The sequence below is a fragment of the Protopterus annectens genome, chromosome 17.part0, assembly GCF_019279795.1.
Source record: "Protopterus annectens isolate FY-2018-M chromosome 17.part0, PAN1.0, whole genome shotgun sequence".
Classification (NCBI taxonomy): Eukaryota; Metazoa; Chordata; order Ceratodontiformes; family Protopteridae; genus Protopterus; species Protopterus annectens.
This window is the reverse complement of record NC_056751.1, coordinates 437077088-437089465: the sequence shown is the minus strand read 5'-3', so window position 1 is coordinate 437089465 and position 12378 is coordinate 437077088. Positions and strand designations below refer to the sequence as shown.

At 35.5% G+C, this 12378-nt stretch overlaps 2 protein-coding genes across 2 annotated transcripts in view; one reads left to right on the top strand and one right to left on the bottom strand.

The window, feature by feature from the left end:
• The window catches only part of GPATCH2 (G-patch domain containing 2), a 1961709-nt gene extending 1954039 nt beyond the window's left edge, over nt 1–7670 (bottom strand). Inside the window, exon 1 of the mRNA XM_044059062.1 lies at nt 7531–7670. Coding sequence (XP_043914997.1) covers nt 7531–7580 — 50 coding nt within the window. The 5' untranslated portion in view covers nt 7581–7670. The remainder of the gene's footprint in view (nt 1–7530) is intronic.
• A 255-nt stretch (nt 7671–7925) lies between these two features.
• Nucleotides 7926–12378, top strand: part of SPATA17 (spermatogenesis associated 17) — a 2050536-nt gene continuing 2046083 nt past the window's right edge. Inside the window, exon 1 of the mRNA XM_044059771.1 lies at nt 7926–7993. Coding sequence (XP_043915706.1) covers nt 7926–7993 — 68 coding nt within the window. The remainder of the gene's footprint in view (nt 7994–12378) is intronic.

Sequence of the window (12378 nt, the reverse complement as noted above, 5' to 3'; positions counted from 1 at the left end):
CAGAGACTTCCCATACTCTGGAACAAACTACCCATTCATGTCACGCAAAGCTCCTCACTGTCCCTCTAAGAAAAATCTTGACGATTGGATGGGAAATAGAAAATTCACCCCGGGATCACTTCTGTGGCACTGCTTGACAGGGGCACAGGAAAATTATTTTTTGGGGGTGGGAAATCCCAGGGAACCTTTTTGGCTAGGCTTCTATAGGCCCCAGGGCCAATAGCCTAGTACCTACCTATGTTGAGGAAAACAATGATATGTATGCTCAGGGATATACAAACTGGCATTAAAATAAAAACCTAAAAGACCTAACAAAATGGGCAGAGCAGATAACACCTACAGTCCTCAGTCTCAAAGGTATTTGCAGAACAAGGTATGACAGCAGCCATTTGGGTTAAAAGAAATCAAGGAACTAAAGTATTAGGAACAGTTATACATAGGAGAGGAATTAAAACATGGGATACAGTCACACTTACATTTCATCTACAAGACACAGATCAGCTAGCTTATTTAGGTTTAACCCTTGAAATAAAAAGGAAGATTGTTGAAACAGTGGGATTGTTATACACAACTCACTATATTTTAATTTGTAATAGAGGCAAGGCAGATAAGCCAGGGAATTCTTTATTAAAACGGATTTGAGACAAGTATGTCTGACTACTAGATATGCTACTAAAATCAAAAGAATTGAAATATCTTCCTGGAAATGTTTGCAAAGATACACACTTGTGAGGACAGGAAGAACATTTCTGTACAGTTGTGGGATACACTGGAGATACGAGTACCCAAGTAAGGGCACCTGGGAGCACATATTTTGAGAATGTTCATAACTGCAACAGTACTAAGTGGACTTGAAGAATACAATTAGCTTAACTGAAGGGGAAGAAGTAATTCTCACTAAGAATTTTTCTGGTTAAGCTGGAGAACCTATGAACCTGTAATATTAAAATATATCTTCAGAAAGAAACAAGACAAGCCATAGCACTTCAAAAGAACCACAAATTACAGTGAAGATGAAGGAGAGGAGATATATAAGCAAGCAAGGATGAGACCAAACAAAAGCAAAATTAAAGCATTATGACACCCATGGAACAGTACGAAAAATGTTAGTGATGGGCTAGTCAAACTTTCAATATGGGAATACATACCCAAATGCAGCAACCAAGGAAGGATACATACACACACACACACATACACACCTCTACTAGTCTGTGGTGTCACACTTTTGTCAAATGAAATGGGAACATGGCATTAATGTTGAATTCCCATTTCATAGACTGCTGTTTTTGCGTTTCTTTTGAAAGTTCTGAATTGTTACTGGTGGTATGGTTGCTGGGGGAAGAGGGATTATTTGTAGGTGGGCTTTATAGCAAGTTTGCAGATGCTTTTTGTTACTGTGAGTTCCAGTATGTACGATTGCAGAATAGTGCAAGTAAGAGAGAGTTCCCTAACCTGCATTGGTATGCACTCTCAGAGCTAGTATATTTAAAGATGCAGGGGGTTGGTAGGGGGGCTTGCACCAAGGCAAAAACACTTTTCCTTGATTCAGTACATTAGGATTTTACATATGCTTTTCGATGCACTCTCCCCAAGGCATTTCCCATTCCATATCATATCATATCATATCATATCATAAACATATGTATAAAAAATGCAGCTACCAAAATACTACAAAACATTCTAATACTGAAACTGTATTAAAAAAAAACACACAGAAATATGGAAATTACAAACATAGTATTAAAAACTACAGAATGACCTAAGCCTCCCTCTTAAAGGTGCAAAAACGACAATTTAACTGTATGACAGGAAGTCATGAGCATGCAGAAGCAGGACTTCAAAAAAACATGGTATACAGAGTGGCACTGGACTTCGAGATAAATTAAAGCTTTTTGTACAGTCACGAAGAATCAAAAGAAATTCTACTTCTGAGTGGTTTATGTCTTAATTTTTCAGACTGGAAGACATACAGAGAATTCAGCAGGCACTGTCAGTAACTTCAAAAGGATTACGAAAGTGAACTTTCAAAATCAAGTACACATGTTTTTCAAGAAAATACATCTGCAATCCGTTCTTTAGTTAATATTTAGTGAGAGTTTTAAAAAAGTTTTATTGGAATGCCTGTCAATATCCCACATTAATTATAAAGTACAGACAGGATGCACTCACGGCAGTGCATGTAAAAGTGTCAATTAGGATTTACTGTAATGTCCAAATAACAGTAAAGCAATTAGGTAATCTCCAGCCTGTTAACTGTTTGGCAATTACCTGAATGTTTTACAACCGTTTTTACACGTTATAAAGTTAGACTGGCAATTGTTTAACTGCTTTGCATTTATTTAGATGTTACAATTAAAACTGATTAACTTACCCAAACAAAAACATAAAAACATCCAAACCTGCATAGTATTATTAATGCAAGATATCAGGAGGCATTTCAGTAAGGCTTCAGGGTTAGGCAGAAGTTTTAAAAGTTAATTCTTAAAATAAACAATCTGAAAGAATAAGTGTTTGTATGCATTAATATGTATATGAACAGCTGATGAAAACGTAAGTTTTTTGGGGAAAAATTTTGCACGTGAATGGGAATTACTGCTATAGCTTTCTCTTACTTTCTTTATCTCCTAAAGCACGACAGAGAAGATAGAAGATACAGTTCTTGGCCCTCAGGTCAGCTCATGCCCCACATGAATTGAGACAATGTTAGACAGCATTCAAAAGACCTGCAAACACCTCTGTAAATGAAACTTCACATGACAAGAAAACAGTGTGCGAAGGAACATTTAAAGAAGGTGACAGCAACTAAAGTCTCGAGTGTTGCTTTATACAGGTGTATTAAAAAAAAAAAAACACACAACAGCACTTAAAACTGAATATTTTTTTCTTACCTGGAAATTTTGTGTTTCAGTAGCTGCACTTCTGTATCATCAGAACTCTTCAAACAAGTTTTATTCACAAACCACTGACATCTCTGGGTAGAATTCATAAAAATGCTTTCAGAGGGCTACATTCTATAGTAATATGTACTTTGTTACACCACCAGTTATGACATTGTAAGGACTTTAACTAGGATAAGAGATTTGAAAAGTATGGTATGGCAGAATCCATTTAAACACTCTGCCATGTTAGACTTCTTTCCTATATTTTATGGATTCCATCTGGATTTAAATAATTTTTATTTGATTTACTCATCAGTTAACCAAGATAATAGGCCAATCCAAAAAAAGACCCATTTCAGCCACAGTCTGGTACTTGTAATCACACAGAGACAGTGTCAGAAAAAAAGCTACAAAGCAACTGAAGTACTGTGTTATCAGCACTGTGGATATAACAAAATGCAATCTTGTTAAACTGGTACACATCCAAACACAGTAAAGTGACTTTTTAGTATTAACCAGCAGTATGAACAAAAGTTACGTATATACTCCAACAAATAAAAATGGAAACTTAAGTTTATTTAGGTTTAGTGCTTTCATCCACAATATAGACTTCTTCAGGAGTGATATGCCCATGGGTGCAACAATATTTAAATACAGGGCAATGTCACATGACCAAAATATGTCACTAAGACATATAAACAAAGTATAAATAAATATCAATGAAAATTAACACATATTGAAAAAAACTTTATGTAAAATAATTTATAAAACCATTGGTTAAAGAAATAAATTATAAAAAGTGCTAGGTTACAACTTTTCAGCACAAACTTCAAAACACTATTTATAGAAATGTTTTTGTTTAAACCAAGGAGGGATCTGGTATTGAGTTTAAGTTACCACACTAATTCTTTACACTCAATCCTTAATTCCCGAGGTCCTAACTTTGGATCCAAGGATACAATTTCTAAAGCTAAGAATAAAAATGTATCAAAATCATTCAGCGATATCAAATAACACTAATAAATACTGTTAAATAATGGTCTGTCAATTTTACCTACTTGACAATACACTTTCAGATTGCTCCCATTTGAAAACAAAAATGACTATAAAAAGCAGTCAAATAGTTCAGTTTAATATTTATTTGTATCCATGCAACAGTGGCTCTGCTTAATTGGAGTGTGTTACTTCTTCAGTCACTGCTATAATGATGACACAACAAAATAAATCATGTATCATAACAGAAGAGGACTAAAATTACACAGATAGGGGATATAGAACAGGGGGCAAATTACAATGTTATTCAATGTTGATGTAGTCTGTAATATTTCAATACCCGCATTAAATGTTACGAATTGATACAATGCACAGCAACAAGTGAAGAGGACTCAAGGTATACTCATCGTGTACAGACGAGATGCACGGTACTGGAAATGATAGCAATTAATTGTTCAGCTATATGGAGATGCACCATACTTAATTTATATAAAACTGTTATTGTAACCAAAATATTACAGCAGGGCAAATCAGAAATAACTGAAGGGTAGCATATAATGGGTTGGGGAATGGAGGAATGCACCAAAAATGTATGTATGTGATACACAGCAGTGGATATTTTATGGACCATTAAGAATTTGATGAAATACTCTGTTTATTAATGGGGTCAACACCTGCACAGTAAATACGGAGGTTGCAGCATACAATAAATGCACTAACCGACTCATCTTCACCCCACCCCATCCCCATGTACACTTACATACCATCATTTGCTGTTTCTAGTTTACTATACCACAAGACTTCAGCTAAAAGGGGCCACTGAGTCTATACCTCTCAATTCTTAACACAAGAAATAACAAATTCAAAAATAGGGAGGACAGCGGCCCAAAATATCAGAGACAATTTTTAAATGTTTCTTATAAACTTAGAAAGCTGCTAGAATAATAGGCTTTGCATTAGCATATAATTTCTGAAGGCTATGAAGTTTGAAACTCAAATGTCCATTATTTTTTACAATTCCAATTCTCAGTAATTTGCCAGAGAAACACACATTGTATGAGGAACAGTGAAATACGAGACATAAAACAGATAGTCTGCAAAATTGTGGAAGTTGAGAAATATGCCTTGATCCAGTATAAATATATTATTAAATGAAGGCTAGAGTGAGGAGATCATGACTGCTTCAAAAGTCAGAAATTGTTTATATGTTCATAGGTGTGTACCAGGCTAATGACCAGCAGGGTCTTTGCAAGCCTAACCATGTGTCCAAAGTCTCTGACAAGTTCTGGTACCCTTGATAAGTGTAAGCAGGGGCCTGAGAGTTGAACCATTTACAGCCTACCTGTGTTCATTACAGATACAGGTGTCAAACCAAGGTTGAATTTCCTGTTCCCCATCCAACTGTCCAAGTTACACCTGAATTGGGTTAGGAAGGAACTTTGCTTCACATTGATGGAGAGTATCTTCCAAAGAAGGGATAGTCTCTGGGATATACACCTATCTCTCCAGTAGGTCCTATTAATATCACAGGCAGGGTTTAAACCTTTACAATGGGTAATTCTGGTGCGGTTTGTTTTGTGGATATGCAAGAGGTCCATCAGGGTGAGGTCTGACAATGCCTTGTATGCCAGGCATAGATCCCACCCCCACAACAGCCTGTAGGAAAGAATTACATTTATGCAATTTATGATGAAAAGCAATATTAGCATATTTTGATTACTAAAAAAAGAAACCAAGAAGTCACCAAATTAACACATTTGAATGCTAATAGGACAGTAAACAAAACTGTCAATGTCACTTGTCTGTAATCTGCAGAGATACCACAAATTAATAATATGATACATTACAGACAATACCACAGTTTCACATTCTGCAAGTATTTAAAAAAAAAACAGAATCTAAAATAAACTTAAGGGTATCATATGAAAGCTTAAAACCAGATAACATGCACTGAAAGCATGATTCTAGGTTCTATAGTTACTGAAATACTGTAATGTGAAATCTATAACAAGGATAATCAAAATTCAGCTTATGACTTGGACTATCATCAACAGGACTGTTATTTAGATGGTATTATACTGAACAGTTTTTCTGGTCATACTTTAAGTATCAGACACACTCATAATGATCTGTATGTAAATGTTGTATGTACTTTTTTACAACTGCATTTGTAACTCTTCCTGCAAACTCTGCAGATTCATGACAAAAGGATGCAGGACAGAAGGTTGAAACTCATCAACAGCAGCTATGGACCAAAGAGTTAAAACTTACCAAATTTTTGAAAGAAAAGACAGCACAGCACTGAAGCCTGCTGATCTTAACAATGTAGCTGAAGCTGACAGCTAGGTGGTATGGTCCAAGCAACCCATCTCCTGCTCAGCATTACATGTCTTTGCTCATCAGTAGTTAATGTTCCAGGATCAGGGTCAATTGTACTTGGATCACGGTCAACTGTACTTCAATATTTCCAGAAGACCTTTCTTGCTGCAGCAATAAACAGCTTAGCTTGCATTCTCCAAGGCTGCATGATGGGTACGTCTGCATGAAAACCAGATGAATTCAAAGCAGTTGTATAAATCAACTTGGACAGGAATAAAATTAAACTTCACAGTAGAGTTCTGTAAGGCACTGGGGAAAAGAGACATAAGAAGTCATATAACCCCAAACTTCTTTATGGTGATGTGTATTTTCACCATGAAATCTTTATAAACAGTGGGTCTGCAACACTTTTGTCTCTGTCCCCCATGTCTGGAGATTTCTCGTGAATTTCAACTTGTATTAATGGATATGTAAAAACCTGCCATGCTAACTCACAAAGCAGTAATTAGGGTGTTCACATTTAAATGCTGCCTCATTTTCTTTGCCAGTAAGTAATTTAAATGTGCCAAAAAGAACAGCAAGCAGCAGTCACAGCCTTCTTGACATTTCAGCCAAATCTCAGGATAATGGCCAAGTTAACATTAAACAAATCATTAGCCTTGCCATCTATTCAAACTAGCCATTGCCAATTACTTAACTTGGGAAAACTGACCCTTCAACACATTTTACTAATAGGCAGCTTCATGTAACCTCTGGAGAATATGGAAATTAACTGTACATAAACTTATGAAATACAGGCTTTATCTGTAAAATGAACAGGTTTGTTGGATATCAACACTACTCTTCAGTACTTTGAAACTTTTATGATGTCATGTAAGAAACAAACATCCCATGAACAGCACAATACAAAAGTTGCAAAAGTGAAAGGAAGATCATGACCTCTTCTTAGCAATGTATTTTCCCATAAGATATTTATGTACATTCTACCCCCCCCCCCCCCGAAAAAGCACACACATATATATATATATATATATATATATATATATATATATATATATATATATATATATATAAAATCTCAGATTAATAAATACTCCACTTCAAAAAAACTGCTGGTCTATAACCAGCATGGGATAACTGCATTACCAATGCATAACTAGAACACGTCAACTTTTTAAAAAGTTAAACACAAACGTTACACAACAGACTCAGCCCCTCAAGAACCATAAACAGGAAATCATGCATGACTTTTAGCCTTAGAGATCATTCTAATATACGATGCAGGTTTAGCAGAGATAACCCTTGAAACTGTACATACTGTCCAGTGTAAAGCACTCACCAGTTGCTGCTTACGATCTTCCGATTCTGTTTACTTGCAACGCCAGACATTAACAAAACAAAGCCAAACAAACAACTACAAACAACATAAAACTACAACTAATACAAACGTGAAGCTGCCATGGGTGCCACCATAATGATTCCGGAACAGATGGGAGGGAGTAAAACAGGAAAAGGACCAAACCATAAAAACGTAAACGACATTGCACAGAAATATAAAACTAAACAGTAACGTATCAACACGTATGTTCATACATGATGTTTTGCATTTATGTAATACTATTTTATACATCTAATAGATTACTTGTTTTCGATACTAATATCCGATTCAAGTAATATTTCTTAAAAATAGACTCCTCCTGTTGTTATGGAGATTGTATGTAAACTAAGGGCAACATGGCCACACTCGTAAGGGTTCAGCGAAAACTAGACGTTATTAAAGATGAGTATTTCAACAGACACAGGTAGATATTTGAATTAATGTGGGAAATAAACATCGGGTTCCGGGGGGTATGTGTTTACTGTTCAACTTAAGTTGTGCATTTTATGGCACGCAAAGTTTGGCAGTTTTATGAATTGTCAACAGAGGCTTGAACAGTACTATATTACATTTCATTACTTTTCTAACTCCTGCCCCTGGCTTATCTATCAGTTTTCATAAATTATGGGGTATGTCACATTTTATTCAGCTGTGAAAATCCCTCCATACTAAGAAGCAAAGGTGGTTCAGTCAAAGAAAAACACGTTCATTCGTTATGCAGTCTACTAAACATTTTAAATATTAGTACATTCCATTTTACAATGTGGTGTTTTTCTTTTTGATGATAGAAAATTGGGTGATAGAAACTGCAGGAAACTGTTTTATTACTGACCTGTGAAGGGGAAAATGTGTATACAAATGCAAGCCTCTTATCTCCTCCTTCGTGTTTGTTGTTCACCATTCCTTTAAGAATTTCCTGGTAGTATATGACACACACGCAAACATTACATTCACAAAAATTTGAGTATCTATGTAAGTCTGTACAGAAATTTATGTGTACACACACATAATACAGATATATATATATATATGTGTGTGTGTGTATATATATATATATATATATATAGATACATATATATAGATATATATATATACACATATATATATATATATATACATATATACACACACATATATATATATATATATATATATATATATATATATATATATATATATATATATATATATATATATATATATATATATAAACTTCCTGTAATATCTGCTGTAGATGACCAAGTCAAAAAATAAAAAATAAACTAACTGCCAATATTAAAAGTAATAAAGACACGGACGCTAATGGATCATTAAGCTTTCGTTCTGTTGATCACAGAACTTCTTCAGAATGCAGTAAATGGATAAACTGTGTGTAATATAAAGTGAACATGTCATGCGAGCTTACAGTAACCAATGAGGAACATATATACATTAAATTAAGTAGCCAACCGAATAGGTGTATAATTACAAAACAGCAAATGTGATGGCAAAGAATAGCATAAATAGGAACATATGCATAACTAATTAGCTGTACCATTTCAGTGCACATTTCAAGTTAATAGAATCATTTAAGCCAGGAAAAACCTCTGCTTTCAACTTAAGCTGCCACTTTAGTTCACGTACTTCAAGTAACAAATCTGAGTTTCCAAAAAACAGAACAAGCTGTTCTAGGACAAAAAAACTGAAACTTTACAAAGTTAAAACAAACAGAGCTATGTTTTTCAAGTGCATTATTGTTATTTCTGGACCTTATTGCACCCAAATATTCCTTAACTCTGTCAGATATCTTTCTAAAGGTTTTACCAACATATAAACCACCACATGTCATGCATACACTAGCATAAACAACACAAGTAGAATGGCAATCATAATGTTTGTTGAACGGAATTTTTAAATTGCAGTGTGTAAAGAAGAAACTGTTGCCAGTGTAAATGTATGGACAGACCACACATTTAATGCAAATGTACATACCAGGGGTTGTGGCAGAGTTAGAGGGCTGTGTAATAAGCATATGTGAATCCCTGTTCTCCAAATGCATGCGTATGGATTTAGATCTTTTGTAAGAAAATGAAGAAGAGGGTCCTAGGGAAGTGGCAGTGTTATATGATTCATTTAAAATGTCACAGTTATGAACTATTATATTTCTGATTTGGGACATGTCTCTGGAAATGTGAAGTGGGAAACTTAGGATTCTATCAGTGTCAGAAATGGTGTGTTCTGCAGGTGAGAAACCATACTTCAATATGGAGAGATGTCTAGTGTATCTGTCAGAAGCCACCTGGAAAAAGATAGAATCAACTAGATTAGAGAGGTAATGCCTTAAATAAAACATATGTTTAAGCAAAGTAGCCTGTTTAAAAAATTCATCATCAGAGCTAATGATCCTTGAAATTCTAATAAATTGACCTTTGACAACATTTTTTTAATGAAAAAGGGGTGTTGACTGGAGAAGTAAAGAAAATTGTTCTTATGTGTGTCTTTTTTGTGAATAGTGGAACTGAAAATCCCATTACTAGAGATGCTGATTCTAGTGTCAAGAAAGGTGACTGTTGGTCCACAACCTGATGTAACTAGTGTGAGGAAATCAAGACTGTTTTTTAAGTCAGTGATGAAAGAATTAAGGCTTAAAATGTCACCTTCTCAAATGAAAAACAGGTCATCAATGTAACATTTGTATAGTTTAATGCAATGAAAGTTTGGTAGTAGATGTAGGTGTTGGTACTCCCATGCAGATAATACCAAGTTAGCGAAGGTGGGCGCTAACTTCGAACCCATGGCCACCCCTTTGATTTGTTTGTAAATTTTGTTGTTGAAGTAGAAAAAGTTGTTGTTTAGAACAATGTTTACCAAAGAGCTTAAAGTGTTGATTTTGTGGGTGGAAAAATTAGTGTTGTGATGTAAAAACCATTCAGATAATTCCATGCCTTTGTTATGTGGGATATTAGTGTACAGTGATTCAATGTCAAGGATGACTAATATGCAATTAGAAGTATCTGATTTAATGTATTGTAACTCATTAAGGAAAGCCCATGAATCTTTAAGATAGTATTTAGTAGACTGGACTATGGGGTTAAGTATGGAATCAAGGAAATGTGCTATATTCTCTGTTTTAGTTTTTCTGTTTGATATGATGTGATGGAAAGGTGGGTTCAATGGATCCTTGTGTACTTTTGGAATTCCAAACAGTCTGCCTAAGTTGGGTTGGTCATTAGATAAATATAAGTATTCTTCAAACGGAATGGAATCATTATTTTTTAGGTGTTTTAAGGTGTTGTCAATAATGTTGAAGTGTTTGTGCACTGTATTGATGTTAACAAGTGTGAAAAAAATCATTATTACACAATGTTTCTTCAATCTGTGAAACATATTTCTCCTGCTCCATCAAAACCAGACCAGTACCTTTATCTCACACATAATACACAAAGACCTGTCATTACGTAACTCAGATAAAGCATTTCTTTCTGGAATGCTTAAGTTATGCCATTTGTCAGACTAATTTGAACTGCAAAGCTTCCTGATGTCTCTTTCGCAATGGAATGTGTGAATAGAGGTGTTAAGAGTAGGATTGCAAAGGCTTCTAAGTTTTAATTTTGAAAAGGCAGGTGAGTTGTCAGATGAGGAGTTAGAGACAGAGTCTGAGATTTCAGCAAGATTGTTAAGTGGACCATTATCTGTAGGACGTTTGTCATTATGTAAAAGCTTAAGGTTTAATTTCCTTGCATAGAGCCGTAAGTCCAGTAGTAAATCAGGAAGGTATGCTCTCTGTGATGGGATGAAGCCAAAACCTTTTTGTAGTACAGCAAGTTGTGTATTAGATAAAGATCTATCAGTGAGGTTAAACACAGCTATATTAGTTTGCTGTAAAATAATAGAAAGTTCAAGAGAAATGTCATATGTCGTGGAGTTGGTGGTTATTGCTGATTGTAGCTTCTGGTGATAATTCTTGGTCTGAGGCTCAGAAACCTGCCATCACCTCTGCCTCTCGTTCCTCCTCTGCTCTTCCCTCTTGTTACCAAATTGTGTGGTTCTCTCTGTTCTGTTCCTGGCGGAGAGTTGATGCTTGGGTTGATTCTCGTGGCTTGGTTCTGAATTACTAAGTGGTTTGGGGAAGTTGGGGACAAAAAACTGTAGTTATCTTGTAGAAGATGTGGAGATGAAATGTGAGAAATAGGGTTTTCCATATTTGTAGGTATTTGGATTACTGCTGCATAAGATCTGAAAGGTGAACACGTGCAACAGTTGTTTGGAGCCTGACCGTTCAACCTTGTGGTAGAATTGAAAGCTTGCTATCCTTCAAAGCGGTTGGGGAATGTGTTTCTGAAATTTGCGAACCTGGAAGGTTTATTTTACCTTCTAAAGGGATATGCTTTTAATATATGTATATATATATATATATATATATATATATATATATATATATGTGTAGGTTCATAGGTTGGTACTAGGCAATCGGCCCTGGGGCCTATACAAGCCTAGCCATAACAATTCCCTGGATATTTCTTCCCGCAATATTTACTTCACTGGACTTCTGTCTAGCTGGACGACTGACATGCTCCCCGAGGTGAATTTCCTATCTCCCATCCAATCATCAAGGTTCCTTTTGAAGAGGGCCAAGGAGGTGCTTTGCTTGACATGTATGGGCAGTCTATTCCAGAGTATGGGGAGTCTCTAGGTCAGGAACCTATCCCTCCAGCATGTTTTGTTCATTGTGAAGACAAGGTTTAGATCCCTGGAGCGTGTGGCTCTGAGGGATTGGGATTTCTTTAAGTGGAGCATGTCCAATAGCTCAGGTTTTACATGGTCTTGTAT